Consider the following 23,056-nt stretch of genomic DNA (forward strand, 5'->3'; position numbering starts at 1 on the left):
TTTGTCACAGCAACTAGTTATTATCGTGTAACCTTTTGACAACTACTGTCTGATAAACTAGGCAATCTGTTATGTTTTGCACAAGATAGTTATTTCTCTTTGATTGCTATAGGGACCCTGCTCGTTGGAGGGTCTGCCATCTTGTGGCCTGAATCGGAAACATATGTGCACATGTACTTTGCCAAAGCAAGTGCTACCATTTACCGTTCTCGTCGGTACGTTTCCTTGTGCATAGTAGGTTCTGCCAGCTTGTGGGCTACATCGGAAGCATAAACGACACATTTACGCCTCGCGCCAAAAATCTGACGCCTCCTATGCTGCCCCCTATAGTTCATGCACGGGGCCTATTACACGGGTGTGTAATGATCCGTATAACAATTTATGATATATTTTCAAAATATAAGGTGTATTCGGGTATTACCGAATGTCGGATAATTCCGAAATTCAGATGAAAATCACCCTTAATTCCATCATAATAAAAGTCTCTTTTCGGAATTATCCGACGGTTTTCGACATTCGGAATTACCCGAGTAAACCTTATAACAACTTTTGATATAATTTCATGGTGTATAATCACTTAAGCGGTATAATGAACTTTTGATATAACAACAAAATAACTATTTTCATGGGGTATAATGTTTAATCAATATAAAAGCTATTCGATATAACGTTTACTGGATATAATGAATATTTGTTATAAGTATTTATGGTATTCAAAATAAATTGAGGTTTTGGTGAGAGTTGCGAAACGTGTCGAGGATTTCCATTACTTAATCCTAAAAAAAGTAAAGTAATAAAAAAAGTCGGTTCTGGCGCTTCGCCGGCCGCTACCGCGGCACGCTCGCTTCGCTCGCTCGGCTCGCGCGCTGTAGGGTCGCAGTTCTACCTAACACTCCTCCTCGCTTCGCTCGTCGTCGTACCTAACTGAGACCTGCCTTAAGTTCGAATACGTAGGTTGTTATAATAGTAGTAAATATTACAAATTATACCAGTACTACATTATGCCAACTGAGCGTTATATCGAACATCATTATATCACATATACGTTATACGCTGTTAATGTTAGATTAGAAGTTGTTATATTACAAGTTCATTATACTTGACGATAGTTAGACTCTCTAAGAATATACCATGTATTGTTATAGCAAAAGTGCATTATGTCCCTCAATAGTTATATCGACTAAAAATATATCAAAAGTTGTTATATGGACCGTTACGCACCCCTATTACACATAACCAAAAAAAGAAAAAGATTTTATTCGTACACTATAGGATAGGTAAACGCATTTTTTATATTAAATAATTTTTAATACATTTATGTTTTTTTGTTTGTACATAGGTACATATTATTTTGAAAAACTGTTTTTCTGTAGAGAAAACGCGTGTTTCATTGTTAAAACGCTGTTCAAAACAATAATTGATAATTAATAGGAAAATGAGTTTTTGCCACGGAAAACGCATTTCCAAATAATCCATACTATAATATTATAAAGGCGAAAGTGTGTCTGTCTGTTACCTCTTCACGCTTAAGCCACTGAACCGATTTAGTTGGAATTTGGTATAGTTTGAGTCCCGGAGAAGGACATAGGATAGTTTTATGTCGGAAATCATCCCTGAAGAGAGTTCAAAGGGGGGTGGAATTGAAACAGTTAATGAATTGCCTAATAATTGACGTCAGCAATGCGCGAATTGAATGATTGCTATTAGCATTATCCAGGCGCTATACCTACTTTAGCTGCTGTCATTAATTCCACGCAGACAAAGTCGCGGGTAAAAGCTAGTAATTATTAATTACTGTTTTTCACTGTGTTCCTCAGCCATATAAGTACTTAAACAATTTTATATTAATTTCCAAGCATCTACCATTTAGCGTGCACATGCAAAATTTTAGGTATTTAAAAAAGATAAAAATAACAATTAAATCATTACAGGTAAAGGATAAAACGTTTGGGACAAGATTGTGGTTTTGACAAGGTCAACTTCTGAGACCTTTTTATTTGGAAGTTGTACCTATGTTGCGTTTAATGATTCCTTATCTCATATACATTTAAAGTTTAAATTTACGTAGCTGTCAACTTTTTAAATGTCATGAATAATTACTTTTGGGGATACAAGATTTTATTTTGTCTGCAATAACAACGTAAGCACAATTCATTCGTAGTCAATACATGTTAAAAGCAACCTACCTCTAAAATGACAGCAGAAATTGGTCAGTTTTATTTACAATTAAATCCTAATGCAATAGAAAATGTAAGGAAAGAGTTTAATTTACACCGGTTAGGCGAAATGGATCAATGTATAGATATTTTAAACGATTGGATTAAAAAACAAGATCATTTCGTGAAGAAGGATTTACGTGAGTTATTTTTTGTAGTACTTTATCTTATTTTGATTTGTATATACCTGATTCTCACAGATCCTGGTGTTTTTGGGCTCTTTCAACTCAAAATCACTAGTGTAGTCAATCCTGATGATAAAAATGTCCCAAAATTTGTATGCAAATCGTACTTTCCACTACATACCTACATTACGTCACGAAACATTTTTCACACTAAAACGTGAGGTAATCGAATAGACATTTTGGGATATCTTTTTTTTAATGGTAGGATGGAGAATGCTGTCGATTCTGAGTAGAATGAGCCCAAGAATGTCCAGATTTGAAAGAATCAGGTTTTTCATAGGTATTTATTTTAGAAAACGCCCAAAAATATATTTAAAACAAAATGCTAACCCGAATGTCAGCGCTGATCTTCCGAAGAATCACTTCATATTATTATTAACTAAAAGTTATTGAAAATGCAACTAATGCTTAATTTTTGTCTTATTCCACAGCTAGGGGGTATTTGGAAAGAACTATAATTTCCGCCAAAGGCTCAGTGGAGAAAGCGAAAAAAAGAATAGACAGACTCTTTACACTGCAAACAATGTCCCCTAACCTTTTTTTAAAGTGCCACGCAACAATCGATTTTCCGAATTTACGCAATTTTTTGTAAGTATGTAATTTGTTTTGTGTTATTGTATTAAAGAGCTGCTAAGCCAATTCTGTAGAGTAGGTAATCACAATCATTTGACAACCAATTAAAAAAAAAATTATAGCAATGATCCTTAGCTGATCTTGCTGATCAGCATAGATAGATGAGTAAGTATTATGAACATTACCAAACATTACTCAATTGTGACTCTATACTATTTACGTTACATTTATTGTAATGCAATTGTTTAAATTACCTTCCTAATAACATGTTTTGTTGTGTTGCAGCCTAATGATCAGTATGCCTTGTCCTTTTGAAGATAACTTCAGATTAAACGTCGGAAAACTCATGACAAAAACTATCACACCTTCGGATTGTTTGGCGACGTATCAACATTTAAGAATTGTATGTTTTTCTTACCCACATTAACAACATAATAACTTTTTTTTTTCAAGAAGATGAGAGTAAAGTAAAATTAGAATAATGTCACTGTAAATATGTCCTATTGATCTCTGAAAGAGCCCTTGAGGCCTACCTACAAAATATGTTTTCTAATTGAGATTTTTTATTTTATTTTTGAAAGAGTACAAATAAGAGAAACCTAGGGGCTAGAAAAACATTAGTAGTGATTTCTCATACTACATAATATGTCTCTTGCCCCGAGAAAAATAAATTATTTGTTTTTCTTACCCAACATGATCTTCATCAGTTCGTCAGCTTGGCAACTAATCCCGAGAATTGGCGTAGCCACTAATTTTTACGAAAGCGACTGCCATCTGACCTTCTAACCTAGAGGGGAAACTAGACCTTGTTGGGATTAGTCCAGTTTCCTCACAATGTTTTCCTTCACCGAAAAACTATTGGTAAATATCAAATGATATTTCGTACACACTCGTAAGTTCCGATAAACTCATTGGTATGAGCCGGGGTTTGAAACCTCCGGATTGAAAGTCGCATGCTCTTACCGGTAGCCCACCAGCGCTTCAATTAAATCACCGATTAAGGGTAACATTCCATTTCTGACCGTAGCTGCACTACTAGTACGAACGCGTCGGTGTTATTGTCAATTTCTATAGTAAAATGAATGGTAGTGCTGCTGTCGTTGGAAATGGACTGTCACCTTTAATTATTTCGAAATATAAAATGTGTAAAAATTTTATTTACAGATTCTTGAATATATCAAACTTCATGACTATTGCATCGGTTATCACGCCATTTATGACTTAGGCGATGTAAACATCTCAGATCTTATAAGCAACGTAGACTTGATCGATTTACGATCCGCCGTCGATATGTTAATTGTAAGTGTTACATTTTAAATATTATTATATTATATATATATATTCCTGCCCTATTTGAGTGGCCCACTGCTGGGCAAAGGCCTCTTCCCTTAATTTCCACGACTCCCGATTTGGTGCTACATAGACTAGGAATCCTCTAGACCAAGTTTAGAGCAATTATTTCATGCAACCGATGATGCCAAAAATGCGGGGGTGCGCGGGACGAGGTGAGCGAAGTCCCGTGCCGTGATTGGTCCGTCCAAATGAGGAACGAGTTCACGGACGTCACACAAAGACACTTTCGACTCGAACATGGAGTAAAATTACCGTATGCGTGGCAGAGGGACTATGCTCTCTGGAGGATGTTTTGTCTGTGGGTGCTTCCTCCGGCCAGTTGTTCAGGAAGCTGTCCAGGTCATCTCGCCATCTCCGTTTGGGCCTACATTTTAAATACTAAACCTAAATCACTACACCTTATAAAATAAAGTCCCCCGCCGCGTCTGTCTGTGTATATGTATGTCCGCGATAAACTCTAAAACTACTGAACGGATTTCCATGCGGTTTCCACCTGTCAAAAGAGTGATTCTTGAAGAAGGTTTAAGTGTATAATTTTTAAGGTTTTGTATAACAAAAGTTGTGAAAAACATTCAAGAAACGGGCTCGTGCCTCCGCTATAATGAGAAAATGGTGTAATCCGTATTAAAAATTTTTTTTTTCGTTATAAATTTCTCTCGCCAGCCAATACTATGCTTCACATTACTTAGTTGTTGGAGTAATCGTTATTCTAAGCAAATATTGCTTAGATCTTTCACGCAATTTGCTTAGTTTTACTTAATATTACATAAATCTCTATGTTTTTTTTGTTGTAGGAAGTATATGGGTTCAAAGTAAAAAGCTTTTACCTTATATCCCCGTCAAAGATGATCAACGCGCTTGTGACACTTGTGAAGCAAATGGTTAGTGAGAAAATTGGCAAACGGATTCATGTAGTAAAAAAATATGAAGACATACACAGCGTCATGCCCAAACAATTTCTACCTAAAGATTTTGGTGGAGAGCAGAAATCTATTTTGGACCTGTACGGTATGCGCTCATTTACCTTATTCATAAAACTTTACAAGCCTCACCTAGTTAGTTTATGTTTTATCCCTTTCTTACCAATACATAAGTCAAAATGACAAATAAAGACATACGAAAATTGTTTTTATTACATTACTAATCTATTTATTCATATTTTTATGATTTGAACATTAACATTACACCTTAGAAGTATAATACATTTGGTACAGAAAAATATATGATTGATCAGTAGCGCAAGTCAGAATAATGACTTCATACAAGGGAACATTTCCTCAAATATAATTTTTATTTCAGACGAAATGAATGAATTTCTCATATCCGCGGATCACTTAGCTCATATGGAGGAGATGAAAAACGCGCGTACCATCGAAGAGCTAAGATCTTCAGACAACTTTGATACCGAATACCTCGGGATGTCAGGCTCTTTTAAGATGCTCAATGTAGATTAATGGTTTTTTAGCTTTCCGTGGCATCATGTTGAGTGGGGCCCTGTTTGAAGTCCTGGTGTATTTTTTAACTTTGTTGTATGTTTATTCTGTGACATTGTATAAATGAATATTCATTCATATTCATTAGGTAAGAAAAGTTATACAGAATACAATTTAATAGAAGGTGGCAGCGCAAGTTCATAGCTATCCGAAGCGAAAGCATAGCTATCAGCCTATCACATTAGACGTTGGAGTAATGACTATGGTAATAAGATTAATAAGCCTGCTTTTTTTTTCAAATCGATGTGCCCGATATCGAGCAAAATATTATCGGTTTCTGACTTCCACAACTTAAGTCAAAATAGTAAATACGATCTTAAAAGCAGTGTTATATGTCATTAATAAAAAAAATGATAAAATAGACATTTTTTATTGCACCCTCCATAAAATTACCCTACAATCACATTTGGTTCTTAATATTTTATACACACAAATATCAGGGTGTCCCATAAGTGACACGTCACAGTGACACCGGAGGTAGACCAGGCCAAGAGGACCCAAACCAACTTAACAATGTTAAAAACACTGGCACTAACAATGTTAAAAACGCTCAAAATTCATGAAAAACCTTAATTTGGCAATAACTCGAAAACCGTGCCACTTTTACTGGGGTCATGTTAAGTTGGTTTGGGTCCTCTTGGCCTGGTCTACCTCCAGTGTCACTGTGACGTGTCACTTATGGGACACCCTGTATATATATCTATTTGATAACTATAGTTATTAGGGGAGGTAGGGGACCATTGGGCAGTCGGGAGGCTCGGGCACTGTAAATCAGGATACCAAGCTATATGATACCAAAATTACCGAAAACATACCTAATATACATTTTACACCATAAGTACCTACACTTTACATTTGGGCGTTTGGTAATGAACGCCCAAATTCTTTGTGTAATGTTCAGTTATTAATGTTATTAGTACCTAGTTCATGACATGTTTTGGCGGCTGCTGGGGTCATCTCAGTGTCAAAGTTATTATAAAATGATGACACTACAGTACTTACTACACCTTAGTAGTAGTATATAGACTTGTAAATAAATATTCTGATTTCAAGCAAAACTCTACAAATACCTAGTATTTTACCATACTTGGATATTAAGGTCGAAGGAAAGGAAGAAAGGAATTAAGGAAGGATTCTGCAGCTGAAGGGGTCTGCGATACTGCAGCGCGTCGGGCATGTTCGCCGACGCGCATGTGGACGGTTTCCACGCGACGCTGCGCAAGCGCTGCGCCGCGACCCTCCGCAGGGTGCGCGATAGCCGCCACAGTCTCCTGGCCGTAGTGGCAGGGAGATGGGACAGTGCATTAGTTAGGCACTGGACCTCTCAACATCTTAGTTTAGGTACTAACATAGTAATTTAAGTCTATTTTTAAGTTTGTTACTAACAACTATGGATTGAATCGTCCGAAATAAATGATTTTTATTTCTATTTTATTTTTTATTAAGGTGACACACAGCGAACAAATTATTTTTAGGTCGCCTGGTAATGGATTTCAGTAGCTTTTGATCAGTCTGTTTGCCAACGAGCGCCTGGGTAGGTATAGGGCTGATCACACTCCACATCTCATTTTCTCGGCGGTCTCGACTGCAACTGGGACAAAGTCGTACATTGCTTCCAGGGCAGAGTATTTGGCATGCTTCATTTTGGCGGCATACTCCGCGGCTGTCCCAGCAGACCTGACAGTGAGACTAGTGGGAAGGCGCAAATGTGCTCATGAACGTTGCATCCCACAAGAGGCATCGTCCCTTCTGTCATGGAACTAATGTCAGATCATCAGGCCTCTTGCCATCCGTGCGGCACAATCCTGGAGGCTCCAAAACGCAAGGAATATTGGCCGACACCAAAGCCCTGCGGATGACATCATTGATGGCATGATGCCTGGAAAAACGGCCCGCGCACTCAATGTAAATTACATTCACATAAATAAATAAATATTAAATAAATATTATAGGATAATTTTACACAGATCAATCTAGTCCCACGGTAAGCTCAATAAGGCTTGTGTTGTGGGTACTAGACGACGATATATATAATATGTAATTATATTTTTAAAGAGCTTACAAAAAGGCTTATAGACTTCACTGGCAGCTTTCTCGCTCAACGTATTAGCTTAGCAATACAGCGAGGAAATGCTGCCAGCGTCCTCGGCACCATGCCAAAGGGGCCCAATTTCTTGGACATATTTTAATTTTAATTTTATTTTATTTTATTTAGTATTAGTTTTTAGTTTTGATTTAGTTTTATTTTATAGATAAGTTAGTTTACTTTTATTATATTATATACATAGAATACATCCAAAACTCAGGAACAAATATTTGTGATAAACACACAAATAAATGCCCTTACCAGGATTCGAACCCGGGACCTCCTGCTTCGTAGGCAGGGTCACTAACGACTAGGCTAGGAGGCCGTCACATTAATAACAACATGTTTATTCTTTTGATATAATGAAATACAAGTAGATAAAATGTATGCCGGTTTTGGTTAATAGATTTATCAACGTTTTGTGACGGTCATATTAAAAAGAACACTGGATTTAGAAAATAGCTGCGATTCAAAATATGACTACTAAGTAGAAAAACATAAAACACTGAAATTTAAAACTTATCATAAACTTTTACATTGTTCCAAAATTTAAAAACACGAAAATAAAAAGTTACTAAAGTGTAAAAAAAAGGTTTAGTTAAAACAAGATATCTTTACATGTCACTTTCACTAAATAGTTGACCCTAATCTACACTCATAAGTTTAAAAGACCCTGGCATTCCTAGATATTCTTCATCAAATCGGCCTGATTGCCTCAGCTTTTCATTTGTACACGCTAGTCGCATTTCCTTCATATGTGCTACGTGTTCTTCGGTAGACAATTCTTCATTCATTTCATCTGGAATAAAAGCATCTGGGTTATTTTCCTTAAACATCATTCGACTAAACACAGATATTTCCTGAAAGATCGAGCTAGCTACCGAGCTATAAAAAAATCTAGGGCGATAACATGTAACGTGGTTTAGAAAGATGTACAATGAAGCCCTATAAAGGTCAGCTGTCGCTATGTCGCTACTTTGGGGGTTTTGTTGGGTGGAGGAATGAAAGCCACTCAAACAATTAGATTTTTTTTTCTAGGTATTGGATTGACTCCCGTTTCTAAGTAGATCCACCGACGAAGGGGAGGCGACTGACTTTCACAAGGCTTTATCATACAACTCGCATGACTACTTTTCATATTTACTCATAATGCATGTTAATTATAAGATGTAATGTTTTGAAGGATGTGTCTCGCCGAGTTTGTTGCTGGTCCCATATTGGGATACCCTCCTCCAATTGAGCGGTTTTTAAATTTTCTCGAGGCAGATGTGTAGGGTTGGGTGTAGCTTTATTTGACGTTCAATAAGCGCATTGTAATATGCCTACTTGAATAATAAACTATCTTATCTTATCTCAAGTTGTCGCCCGAGAAGAAATTAGTTATTTATAAATCTGTTGCTGGTCGCATTACACTGAATTAAAAAATATATTTTAAATGAACATAAATATTTAGTAGTCATACATAGAGAGGTCTAATCACCCAATGTCCGATAATATTCGTGTGCGCAAATTAGAAAATTTGCAACGAATGGCGATAAATTAAACCACGACCGAAGGGAGTTACGAATTACCTATTCTCATATGTATACAACGTTTTACATATGTCCCTTTAAGTTTTTGACATAGGCACGTATTGTCCTTAATCCTGCCCTAGGGCGGTAAAGTAGCACAATGTCTACTGTAATTTTATATTGTATACCCGAATTGGGTTACCGTTGAAACTTACACATGTAATTACATAACACCTCTTTAACACGGTATGTATGTATGTATGTATAAACTCTTTATTGTACAAAACACAAATTGCACGGTTGTGCAATAAAAAATATCTTACCATAAATTTCGCACACAGATTTCTGTTCACCGCCGAAGTCTTCCGGTAGCAATTCTTTAGGTAAAAATTGGTGTAAAGACGTAACATTTTTTAAAACACTGATCCTTTGGCCAATTTTGTCACTGACTATTTGCTTCAGGATTTTTACAAATGCATCTATCATCATTGAAGTAGATATAATAAATATGCCTGCTATTCTGAATCCATAGCATTCCTAGAATAAAGTTAAATAAAATAAATATATAATTCAGCCAACACATAAAAATAAAGACAATAATTAAAACAATCCATCAAGTATTAAAAATAGTACCTGGCATCGAATAAACTTACTGTAAATAAACATATATTGTTCCGAAAATCTGTTAGGTTCATGTTGGTGATCACATCTGCCATATTAACATCATTAAGGTCCATAATCGAGTAAAATCCTTGCGAATAATCATAAACTGTCACATATTCACACATCTGTCAAAACGTTTTTAGCTTATTTAGTTCAAAATTAATAGGTAGGTAGAGTTAGACCAAGTCTGCAACGATTTTTGATAGCACCCGCAGTGCAAGAGTCATTTTAAACGTCAAACTTCTATGAAATTATGGCGTATAAATAAAACGCTTGTCTTGTGCTATCAAAATCGTTGCAGACTTGTCATGGTCAAACTCTACTCTATCATCTCAAATAGAGAAATGAACATAACAAATGACTACATATTTAATTACACAAACGGGTCTACCGCGATATAATTTCATACGGTGACCACACCTGACTGAGCTGGTGCAACTCAGCTGAAACGTCGGTATTTAAGGTAAAAACAATGAAATTATATCGCGGTAGACCCGTTTGTGTAATTAAATATGTGTACAAAACGCGAGAGTTTAAAGTGATAACAAATGACTTTTATAAATTAAATTAACCATTCGATAGCAACACCAATCAGCATGAGCAGATGAAGCAGATCATGAGATCACACTGATTAATGCTCACATCAAAATCAAAATTGGTCCTATTTGTATCAAAATAAGATGAAATCATTAATAAATTGTTAATTTTGAATCGACCTACTGTAGTTTATAAGTAATAGTAGTTTGTGTTACAAGGGGTCAAAATGATATATTTCCGTCAAGGGCGTACATTGAATCCTGAATGAAGCGATGATTCTACAATTGCCTCACTACGTTCCGGATTCTAAAGTAGAATCCATAGCGTAATGAGGGATTCAAGTGTTAACGCCCAAGATGAAATAATTTTGATACCGTGTGACACATACTCATGTGTGTTTCACATCAACTATGCGGAAAATAAAAAAATCTTAGTGTTAACACAATCTGATGCTTAAACAGATTATTTAAGCAAAAAAAATAATGTGCAAAAAAATTTAAAAATAGTGTGCTAGAACAGAAAAGTGTTACTTTGATCCCTCCTAGCAGGGAAGAAAAGTGCGACTTTATTCCCTCGTAGGAGGGAAGAAAAAGCCGTTCTTTGAATTGGTGATGTGAAAATAGTTTTTTTCTTAAGTACGATTCCCACCGGTCGGCGTCGGCGCACATTTCACATTTGTACGGCCGCAAGCTTAGAGCATTTATTTTAGTAACTGGAGACGTCAAGGCTGTCATTTTCTGTACGAAACAGTCTGGTGATTTTTGCGGGGAGGGGACGTCAAATGTATTGCTATTTCTACATGATTTGTACGTAACGTACAAATAGCCATGTCAGTCCATACAAAAGTTTGCACAATTGTGCAAGTTTACCGGCAGAGGGGTAAGCTCTTAAAGGCGACTCCAGTTATTAAATGCTCTAAGGCCGCAAGCTGGTCGGTTCCTGGCGGACGCGACCGACTGCGGACGGACTCCATCGCTTCTGCCATATAATGTATAGGCACATTGAAAATATATGCGATCCGCCGTGGCCTGACTCCAGCCGGAGGGAATCGTACATTAGGTTGCCTTTCCAATGAGGCAGAGATGAGCGGAGATGAGAAGAGTCATGCAGGAATCAACCATTAGCATGGGTTCTCTTCTCCGCTCCGCTGGACTACAACCAATGCTATTGGCTGAATCCTGCCGTCTCCTTTCATCTCCGCTCAGTCTTAAAATACTCAACTTACTATTGTAGCATGTTGATACGTCTTCAAGAAGCCAGAGGGTGTGATATTCTTAGTCATCATCTTAGCAACGTGTATTCTGTAGTTGTCTTCAGTTAATTTTGGCATTAATGCATTTATGCTGCAAACGGTACACTTATGTATAATTCATGTACAAATGTTGGAGAGTTAGACCAAGAAAAGTCTGCAGCGATTTTGATAGATTACGCACGCAGTGCAAGTGTTATTTATGCGTCATAATTTCATAGAAGTTAAACGTTTAAAATAACACTGGCACTGCGTGGGCTATCAAAATCGCTGCAGACTTTTCTTGGTCTAACTCTATCCATATTCTCGACGAACTTAGCATCAAGACGAGGCTCTCCACCATTTACACCCAATGCGTATATCTTTCTTCGGCAATCTAAGCAGATCGAGCGAGATGGACTACGATCGAGCTCACGCATTCGCTAATAGCGTAAAAGTCAAGTGTCAACTCATGGCAGCTCTGCTGTACTGTTCTCTCTACTTAGCGCTACTTGCACCATCCCACTAACACGGGGTTAACCGGTTAAACCGTTAACTTAGTGTCAAATTGTACTGGTAACTAAAGTAACTCCAGGTTTAGCCGGTTAACCCCGGGTATGTGGGATGGTGCTTAGTGGCCCAAGGACAAGTAAAGTTCAAAGAAGAGCTCAACTAATTATTTAAATAACACTCCTAAAGGTGACATTGGGATGTCAACTATATACAAACATTATTTTTCAGCGTTGTTTGTTTACCTACCTACTCATGTTAAATGTTTAGTCATACCTAAGATGCAAATGAGAGTAATAAACATTGTCTTTTGCATCGAATATACCTGGATACAGAATAAGAAGAATAGTAGGGGAGATGTGGGTATAATGATCCCCTTAAGGGAGAAACTTTACTGTATTCACAGTTGGAGACAAAAACACAAGATTTAGGTCTTTATGAATAGTCTATTTACTTAACTAAGTAACTGCATACTTATTTCTCGTGTTTTTTTATATATTTAAATAATTATGTTATATTTTCTAAAGGTTTAGTAAAGGATCATTTTATACATAGGTATGTATAAAACAGATTTTGCTTGCTATTTTAAAAGGCAATCTATAATTTAATCGCATTAAGAGCCCTTAGCATTTCTTCCTAAGGACATTTTTTCGGAAGTAGTGTAGTAGTGGCCTTGCGCACATAAATTCGCGACATGATATGTTATGGCCTGTACAGGAAATACTCATAGTAAATTACTTAGGGGATAAAATGATACCAGGGATCATTTTACGCTTACGATTAGGGTAATTTTACCTCAAACACCAAATTTGAAAACATCGATAAAAATATAACTTTCAAAAAACTTGGGTTAGTATAAACATCGTTAAAGTATAGCTAAACATCATTACGATCCGACAGTGAAACACAATTTGAATAAAACGTAACATGCTAAAAGTAATGGAATTCGGAAAATAGCCATACCGTAGATTAGACATATATTTTTTAATTATTTCCTAATAAAATCTCGCTGCATGCTGACTGGTACCATCATGACACTTTAAGAGGCAACTGGCGGGGTCACAAGGCATACGTTTATTGCATATTTAGATAGATGGCACCAGTAGTTGCTCAGATACGATGGTGAATCATTTTACTACGAGGGATCATTATTATACCCACATCTCCCCTACTAAATTACATAATACTATTATGTCTGAAATTGCATTACTACTTACTACTCTTAATAAGAAGATGGATAATAGTTTATGGCAAAAGAATAACCTAAAGAGTTAGACCAAACAAGTTAGGTCACGCGTATGCCTATACCAACGTAAAATGTGGAATGATACACACATCCTTTAAAAAATATTTTTTTAGTCGATGCTGTAGGTGTCCGCCACTGGGGGACTTTCCCCCTACATTATCTTTTCAAGGCATATAAAACATACTTTTCCTGTTTGCTTACGATTAAATCATATTTAAATGTCGCCAAAATACTTAAATATAATCAAACTTACTAGAAATCACGTAGACCTGGGAAGTCATTTTTCGCATGGCATTTTTCAAAGAGGTTCGGAGCCATGGTACGCATGGTACAGAGTCTGTCCATTCTTAATTTTGCTTTTTCCGCTGAACCTTTTGCGTAAATGACAAATCGCTCTAAGTATTCTCGAGCTGCAAAAGATAGCACAGTCTCTATAGGTGTATTTTGTATTCAGCGTTAAAAATTAAAAGATATTGGAACTTACACATTACTAGTTTACCTACTTACTTTTTATTGTAAGTTTGTTATTGTGTTTTTGGTTCGAGATATGTTTTCATTCAAATTAGAACTATAACTATGTGACGGACGTGGAGTTGTTATTGAATAAAAAATATCTCTATTTATCGGGTTTTACTGCTCACCTTTCGAAATTATAGTAATTAAAAAAAACCAAAGTCATTACAATTTAAAATAGGGAGACTAGCAAGGTTTGTTATCACAACATTTGTTACTTATTGTTACTCAAATTTGATTATATTTCAGGAGTTGAACTCATCTATTACTTTATTCTGACCTAACCATATTTTAGGGTGTAAAAATGATAATATATTTCATATAAGAGCCTGGCCAGGTCTTTTAAAAAATACTCATTAAACAAAATATCAATATTTTAAGTAGGTAACTCTTTTTAAGAACGGGGTGAAATTTAACAGTACGGGTATAAAATTATTTTATTTGTTTACCTATTTTTTTTCATGTATCTTAATGAAAAGAATAAACTACACTTACGAAAATCCTTCTTCACAAAATGTTCCTGTTTTTTAATCCAGTCATACAATATGTCGATGGTTTGGTCCATCATCCCAGGTTGGTGTAAATTGAACTCTTTTCTTACATTTTCCAGAGTATTTGTGTTAAATTGCAAAATATTACTGTTTTTTAATGTTACACTCATTATAAATTGTAATCTGTACTGTTTCTGATTGCACTGAACTTCTCCAAATATTCTTATTGACTGGCTTAAATACGAATAAATAATTATGAATACCTACTATTTGCATGTAACTGCAGCAGTTGTTGAATAAGTAAACGCGATAAATTAAAAATGCAAATTTATTACGTTCTAAGTAAACATTCGTTTAAACCATGTTAAAATCAAATAAAACAAAATCCCTCTTATACCTACAAACCTACCAATAATTAAATACATGAAAAATAACACAGTCGAATAAAACGGAAAGTAGTTCCTAACACTTAATTATACAAAAATAGAAACTCATTTTAATATTTAAAAACATACATAGGTACCTACATACATAGTTACTAGTAGATTTTTTATTCTCAGGATTTGTAAATGCTAAACATTTCTATAATAGGCAAACAACTTTAGTTGCCTATAATGAAGTGAAATGTTATAAAGTAAAATGACATAGGTACGGAGTGGAAACACATTATTTACTTTGCTAAGAACTTTTCAAGATTCTGTTCATTTATATTATTTTTTTAATGTCATGATAAGATTAAGCAAAATAAATAACCATTTTATAAATAAAATCGTGTAACTATAAGAAAAAATCAAGTGAGTGAAACCGTTGTCATCTAAACAGTATATAATATCTACTTTGGTAAATTAGTATACAAATAATTTTAATTTTATTTTCAATAGGTAGTTAATCTAGCGGTATAATTATTATTAGCGGTGTCGCAATATTAAAACAAAAGACCACTAAGTGTATCTCTAAGACAGAAGATATTTCAAGTAAATTATTCAGTCGATGCTTAGAATTTTAAAAGTCCCTGATATTCCTAGGTAATCATCCTGGTATTTGTCTTTTCGTCTGAACGCCTCATTGGTACGCGCAAGTCTCATGTCCTTTGTATAGGCCACGTGCTTCTCAGTTGAAAGTTCTTCGACCCATTCATCTGCAATTCACACCGAATTTAATTTAATACCTATCAGTTGGAGTATAATAAATCTACGATGACTACGATCTTGACAATGACTCTGGTTAACAGGTTTTGTCGAAATTTAGTTTTTTTTTGTCAATTAATCGACGAGTTACTATTGTGCCTAAAGTATAATTATAGATATTTTATCGAATCGTTGGTTCATCACGGATTCTACATTCACGGTTTAAAGGTTACTTATACATATTAGGTATATTTATAATTGTGGCTTACCATCGCAGAAGAGTCCTAGTGCTTCAAGTGCAATAAGGACCATTTTATCTGAAATTCCAATAGAAATTCCGATAGAATGGTTCTTATTGCACATGAAGCATAAGGACCATTCTCTGATGGAAAGCCACAATTAGACTAATACATTATTTTTTACTTGGAAGTGTGAACTGAAGTGTATTCTCTCCGTGTGTGTGTGTGTAACTGCTAATATTAAAAACTACTCGTAAATTAACCTTACCGTATAATGTTAACAGCGATTTTTGGGATCCACCGTAGTCTTCTGGTAACAAACGTTTCGGCAGATAGTCTTGTAAAGACTCCACGTCTTTCAGCACCCTTATTCGATCAGCAATTTTGGCGCTTAAAAGCGGCTTTACCATATTTATGAAGGTGTATATCAATTTGGACGTCGAAATCACGTATATGCCCTTTACGCCGAATCCATAGCCTTCCTGGAATAATACAAATTAAAAGTAGGTAATTAAGTAACTTGATCCTACTAGTAATATAAATTGTTAGGTATTAAAACCAAAATAATAAAAAATAAAGCGCCTGTCAGCTAGTGATTGCAAAAAATGCATGGAACTGCATTTTTGTAATCACTAGTTGACAGTCGCTTTATTTTTCACTTTCTGATTAAAATAAAACCGTTTAACTTAAAACTTTTTTAACCGTAAAACGGGTTGAAAAGACACGATTTTCAACTTCAAGGACGATTTTCGCCAATAATCCAAATGATAAAAGTAATAATTTTGATATGATTTTTTGAGTCTTGGTTAGTTCTTCAATTTTGCATTTGTGAAATAAATTTTTACCTACCCAATTCAGAGAAAATCAAAGAAAACTACCTGTTTTCTCCATATCCTTAAAACGGGGTCGATACGACACAAGAAAGGGGTGAATAGAAATATTAAGTTTTAGCTGTCATAGGCATCGAATTTGGTCATTATTATGTGGATACTCTATTGGCAAATGGTATATATATCTGTTAAACAGCTATTTAACACAAAAATATTTATCCGTGTCTTTTAACCCCCAAGGCGTGTCTTTACACCCCTTTGTTGTATCTAATCACCCCCTATGGCGTAACTGTTCACCCCATATGCGTGTCCACTGACCCCTTTATCACGTAAATTTGCTTGTTATTGGTTTTTTGCAAAAAAATGCTTTATTATAGAGAAATATAGTGATATTATTTATTATTTAGGTACTACAGATACTATATTACCAGGTTAGCTAACTTTTACTAAGTTAAAGTCAAAACATTTACCGCTAGAACAAAGTTCAGACAGGCTTCATTTCTTACCTCGGCGAGACCTTATTTTAGAGTCAAAAAAATCTAACGTTTAGGCAGTTTGATTAAGTTCTTTTGGTATCAATGTAGAGAATAAATAGTCTACTACGCATTCCAAAAAATCTAATGTTAGAGATGTACGTTTTTAAATATAACAACTTGAAAGAAAAAGTTCAAAATTTCTCTATTCACCCCGCGATTTATGTTCACCCCGTTTTACGGAACTTAATTTTATTATGATGTGAAGTTGTTTTTGTTTAAACGCTTAACAATTTTTATGTTATCTTATCTTAACTTACCAAATACAAAGTAATGACATTACGAAATTCGATCACATTTATGTGGCTGAGCATTTCCATAATATTCACATCTCGGAAGTCACCAATCACGTGACAACCATGGGAATAATCATGTAGTTTCATGTACTCGGAGAGCTAAAAAAAAGTTATACATACATAATTGTATAATAAGAAGAAACATAATTACACTACGCTGTACGGATCAAAACACCAAATTAAAAATAACTGGTATATTACTCATAATAAGTAATCATATTCACGCTCGACTTAAATACAAAATAATAACCCTTTATTTATAATTAAATGTATATACCTACTCGTATATTCCTAGGTAGACTTGCCCCACCTCTTGTAACCCGAGCTTGTAACAGACATGCCATAAGTGACATTGGAAACAACAGTTTGAGCATTTATTGCGTTAGAATAGAATACGGTAAACAATTGAATGATTATACTAACACGAAACATGATCTTCACTCAATATTTAAACTAAACTAAACATTGTTTATATATAAATTTAAAATATTTTGGAACAAACTTTTATCACTGGCTTTACTTTTCTTTCCACAGGCAACTAATATTCATCGAGACAATTCTAATTCTAACGACACAAAACACAATTGTGCGTTTTCCAAAAAAAAATACATTTCATTCATGTCTTCAAAATATTGACTTCTTAATTGATATTTTTCCAGATCGTCACATTTTTGTATGATAAGATGTTTTATTTGTATGAACTTTGGAACACAATTTTTCATGTATGAGGCGTGAATGTACAAATGATTCTGAGTAAAATGAGCCCAAGAAGTCAATATTTTTTAAGACATGAGACAATTCTAATTCTAACGACACAAAACACAATTGTGCGTTTTCCAAAAAAAAAAATACATTTCATTCATGTCTTCAAAATATTGACTTCTTAATTGATATTTTTCCAGATCGTCACATTTTTGTATGATAAGATGTTTTATTTGTATAAACTTTGGAACACAATTTTTCATGTATGAGGCGTGAATGTACAAATGATTCTGAGTAAAATGAGCCCATCGAGCACATCGAGACAGTTCTAATTCTAACGACACAAAACACAATTGTGCGTTTTCCAAAAAAAAAATACATTTCATTCATGTCTTCAAAATATTGACTTCTTAATTGATATTTTTCCAGATCGTCACATTTTTGTATGATAAGATGTTTTATTTGTATGAACTTTGGAACACAATTTTTCATGTATGAGGCGTGAATGTACAAATGATTCTGAGTAAAATGAGCCCAAGAAGTCAATATTTTTTAAGACATGAGACAATTCTAATTCTAACGACACAAAACACAATTGTGCGTTTTCCAAAAAAAAATACATTTCATTCATGTCTTCAAAATATTGACTTCTTAATTGATATTTTTCCAGATCGTCACATTTTTGTATGATAAGATGTTTTATTTGTATGAACTTTGGAACACAATTTTTCATGTATGAGGCGTGAATGTACAAATGATTCTGAGTAAAATGAGCCCATCGAGCACATCGAGACAATTCTAATTCTAACGACACAAAACACAATTGTGCGTTTTCCAAAAAAAAAATACATTTCATTCATGTCTTCAAAATATTGACTTCTTAATTAATATTTTTCCAGATCGTCACATTTTTGTATGATAAGATGTTTTATTTGTATGAACTTTGGAACACAATTTTTCATGTATGAGGCGTGAATGTACAAATGATTCTGAGTAAAATGAGCCCAAGAAGTCAATATTTTTTAAGACATGAATGAAATGTAAGTAATTTTTTTTTGAAAACACTCAATTATTGTGTGATTTTTTTTTTAATGAGACGCATTGTAAACTATAAGCACTTACAATCACAGAATGTTGATAAGCTTCTAAAAACATGTCTGGTGTGAGACTTTTGGCTGTCACTTTTGCTATGTATATCCTGTTGTTATCTTCCGTTAATTTTGGCATGTGGAGGTTTATGCTGTAAAACGAAATTTGTCTGTTAAAATTTAATGTCATGAAAACCGATTTGTAACAAAAAAAAACAAGTAACTGTTTTGTTTGACTGGATTAATTTAGGTGATATTGATCTGGACAGAACCGATTTGAATTAAATGCATGTTCCTTTTGCGAACACTGTTAGGATACCTACATGTAGTAAATAATACATATTATTAGATACACAATCTTACATAATAAACCGGGAACAAAATATTTCTACTAAACTTTACAAATACTTGAACTCAGGAACACCTAGCGTTGCAAACGGGGTCACTAGCTACTAATACCAACTAGGTTAAAGTGGACATTTCTATAATGAATGAACAGCAATCTTTTTAAAAATAAATTTTACATACATATTTATTAATGGAGACTGGTTTTCCTAACTGTTGTTTTACAATTATTAATAGAACCTCTTAAATAATGAAATCTAATTTTATGCGGAATAATAAACAATGTGTCTCAATGCCACGGTCAGGGTTACGTCTGTCAAGATCGAAGTTCCTTTGCTGTCTCAAGATTTGTCGCTCAATTATATTACACAAATAAATAAATACATATTATAGGACATTATTACACGAATTGACTAAGTCCGACAGTAAGCTCTACCTATATAAGGCTTGTGTTGTGGGTACATAGACAACAATATATAATCTATACTTAAATATTTACATAGAAAACACCCATGATTTAATACCTAGTAATATTATAAAGTATTTAAGAAGGCCATTAAGGCCTGGGGCCCATAACATTATATATTTCATGAATGCCCATGTCACGAATGCCCAAAGCAATATTTTTCAGTGGTTCGCTGGACCACTCTTAAACCTTGATCGTCATTTTTCCAACGTTTTTCATGTACAAAAAGTACTGAAGTTCACTGAAGTAGGTATAGCATGACAAATACAAACCTTTCCGAGAAAATACGATGGAAAACAAATTATGGCCTAGGTACTTACATCTGTATTGAAAACGCATTCTTACGATATCTTCTAAAAAGTCGATCCACCCAAATACATCGCAATCACTTACTAGGTTTCGTGTAACTTGGGAAAATCCCTTTTCACATGACATTTCTCGAAGAGATGCGGCCACATTGTTCTCATGGTGCATATCTTGTCCACTCTCGTCTTGGCCTTCTCGATGGATCCTTTTGTAGAAATTATCACACGTTCCAAATATCCCCTATCTGTTTAAGTAAATAAAATGTAAACATTTTAATAATTCCAGATGATTAGGTACGTATGCTTAAAAATGAAATGAAAGAGAAACTAAAAATGAGACAACTGCATTATTGTATGTAGTTTGACATGGCGATTGTGTAACTACGAAGCTGGTGGGAGGAGTTTTAGGATGGTTCTATTCTTATGCAGGTATTTTTCAACTTTAAGCCATTCTCAGCAAATAGTCTGGTACAATGCGTCCGATCACAATCATAGGCCGATGTTTTCTATTGGACATCAATTTGCGAGTTAATAGTTGGTTTTAAGAGGTTTTAATATTTTAGGTTAAATTAGTTTAGTAATAATTGTTTCTAATAAATATTTATAATCTTAATATGCATATTTTTAAAACACTTTCTTGAAGATGATATCGCTAAAACGCTAAAAATCCACGAATTTGGACACGAATTTTAAAAGCAATTAAGTGACGGATTCATCTTAGTCTCAAATTGGGATACATTGTTATGCATAGGTACCCATTAAGATTAGGTAAATTTCAAGTCCCTTATTTTAATATAGGTACCTTGTACGGTGAATGAAGCTTTAAGTTATGATCATATTCCCATAGATTTTACATTGTCTAATTTAAATTTGAATAATACGGATGATTTGCTTTTAATCAGATCAACAAAAATGGAATTAAAAATCAAAACAACCGTAAAAATTAAATACATCTACAACGTGAATTCAAGTTTCAATCAATTACGCCAAATGGCGAACATCAATTCCGATACTTATTGTTGAGTTGTCTAGGCCATGAACTAACAATAACAGACAAACAGAAATATATTCAACTTACGGAAATCTTTTTTCACAAAATGATCCTGCTTTTGGATCCAATCTTCCAATAAATCAATAGCCTGCTCCATTGCCAAAGGCTTTTCCAAATTACACTTCTTCCTTACATTTTCAAAAGTCTTCGGGTTATGTTGTAAAAAATCATTTCCAAAAAATTTTGTCATGTTTGTTTACAAATTAAGTGTCCGCGCGTAACTAAATTTGGTGTTCGACTAAATCTAATAAAAGAGTCTCCTTTTAATAAACGTTTGACAGGGTTTCCGGTTATAAGCTTACGTAGGTATATATAAAAATACCGTTAGGTGTTTGGCATATTGATCTGGTTGAAACTCATTAATACCTACGACAAATATAAATAGAAGGCTCCTACTAGCACAGATTACCCTAATTACATGTCAACTCGCGAATCATTATCCGCATTAGAATTAGGTACTACCCATTGGTAAAATAACTCGCGGTCACCGCATATAGGCGCTCCCGTACTATTGTAGACAACCTCCTTATATATTAAATGGTACACAAAAGTTGAGATTCAAGGGATAAACAAAGATTATATTAAATAAGGCTACAAATATAATGACCACCAAAAAATACTTTGGTACCCTAAATAAAAAAATCATGCTTACCAAAAAAAATTACTGAACACCAAAAAAATAACGCCTAAAAATACAAAAGTACCACCATTTTAATTACGACTGCACTTCAAATTGTATTCAAATACCAAATATATTGAATGATCACCAAAAATCATTAATGATCACCAAATCTTGAAGACTAAATTAATGCGATATTTTCACCTAAATAAACCACTATGATTACTAAAAAATTTATACATATTACCAAATAAAGTAAACTGATGCCAGCATTACTAGCACCTCCCGCTCAACCCCCCGTACCCCGCACCGCATACCTACCTTACCTAATCTACTTTCCTAGTAGCATTTCGTTATGCTACTAGCAAAGTAAGTCAAACTGCTATCAGTTAAGTGGGTTAGGTTAGCACTGCGACCCTTACAGAAACGAAATGGTACTAGAAAAGTAGGTTAGGTTAGGTTTGAACTGCGACCTTTACAGAAACGAAATGCTACTATAAAAGTGGGTTAGGTTAGGTTAGAACTGCGATCCTCACAGAACCGAAATGCTACTAAAAAGTGGGCTAGGTTAAGTTTTAACTGCTACCCATACAGATACGAAATGCTACTAGAAAAGTGGGTTAGGTTAGGTTTGAGCTGCGACCCATACAGAAACGAAATGCTATCATAAAAGTGGGTTAGGTTAGGTTTGAACTGCGACCCTTACAGAAACCAAATGCTACTACAAAAGTGGGATAGGTTAGGTTTGAACTGCGACCCTTACAGAAAAGAAATGCTACTAGAAAAGTGGGTTAGGTTAGGTTTGAACTGCGACCCTTGCAGAAAAGAAATGCTACTAGAAAAGTGGGTT

At 34.6% G+C, this 23,056-nt stretch overlaps 3 protein-coding genes across 3 annotated transcripts in view; 1 reads left to right on the top strand and 2 right to left on the bottom strand.

Moving 5' to 3' along the window:
- The window catches only part of LOC134800220 (alpha-tocopherol transfer protein-like), a 284,102-nt gene that overhangs the window by 199,855 nt on the left and 61,191 nt on the right, over positions 1-23,056 (top strand). The window lies entirely within an intron of this gene.
- On the bottom strand, positions 8,538-14,782 carry LOC134799776 (uncharacterized). Its single transcript, XM_063772185.1, has 6 exons — positions 14,610-14,782; positions 13,855-14,011; positions 11,843-11,960; positions 10,071-10,205; positions 9,741-9,954; positions 8,538-8,705 (listed from the first exon to the last, which is right to left on the bottom strand). Exons 1-6 carry the CDS (start codon positions 14,773-14,775, stop codon positions 8,551-8,553), a joined length of 945 nt encoding a protein of 314 aa, XP_063628255.1. The 5' UTR covers positions 14,776-14,782; the 3' UTR covers positions 8,538-8,550.
- On the bottom strand, positions 15,589-21,684 carry LOC134800325 (uncharacterized). Its single transcript, XM_063772824.1, has 5 exons — positions 21,615-21,684; positions 20,625-20,781; positions 19,455-19,572; positions 16,240-16,453; positions 15,589-15,743 (listed from the first exon to the last, which is right to left on the bottom strand). The coding sequence occupies exons 1-5, from the start codon at positions 21,682-21,684 to the stop codon at positions 15,589-15,591; spliced, it is 714 nt and encodes a 237-aa protein (XP_063628894.1).

Source organism: Cydia splendana, chromosome 19 (assembly GCF_910591565.1).
Source record: "Cydia splendana chromosome 19, ilCydSple1.2, whole genome shotgun sequence".
Taxonomy (NCBI): domain Eukaryota; kingdom Metazoa; phylum Arthropoda; class Insecta; order Lepidoptera; family Tortricidae; genus Cydia; species Cydia splendana.

Coding starts and splice junctions, on each gene's coding strand:
- LOC134800325 (XM_063772824.1), bottom strand. CDS start 21,684: ATGGAGCAGGCTATTGATTTATTGGAAGATTGGATCCAAAAGCAGGAT. Junction 19,573..20,624: donor CCCAAGTTACACGAAACCTA/GTAAGTGATTGC, acceptor TTCGTTTTACAG/CATAAACCTCCACATGCCAA. Junction 16,454..19,454: donor CTTATCAACATTCTGTGATT/GTAAGTGCTTAT, acceptor GTATTATTCCAG/GAAGGCTATGGATTCGGCGT.
- LOC134799776 (XM_063772185.1), bottom strand. CDS start 14,775: ATGAGTGTAACATTAAAAAACAGTAATATTTTGCAATTTAACACAAAT. Junction 14,012..14,609: donor TTTTGTGAAGAAGGATTTTC/GTAAGTGTAGTT, acceptor TATCTTTTGCAG/CTCGAGAATACTTAGAGCGA. Junction 8,706..9,740: donor ATCTGTGTGCGAAATTTATG/GTAAGATATTTT, acceptor CTTTTATTCCAG/ATGAAATGAATGAAGAATTG.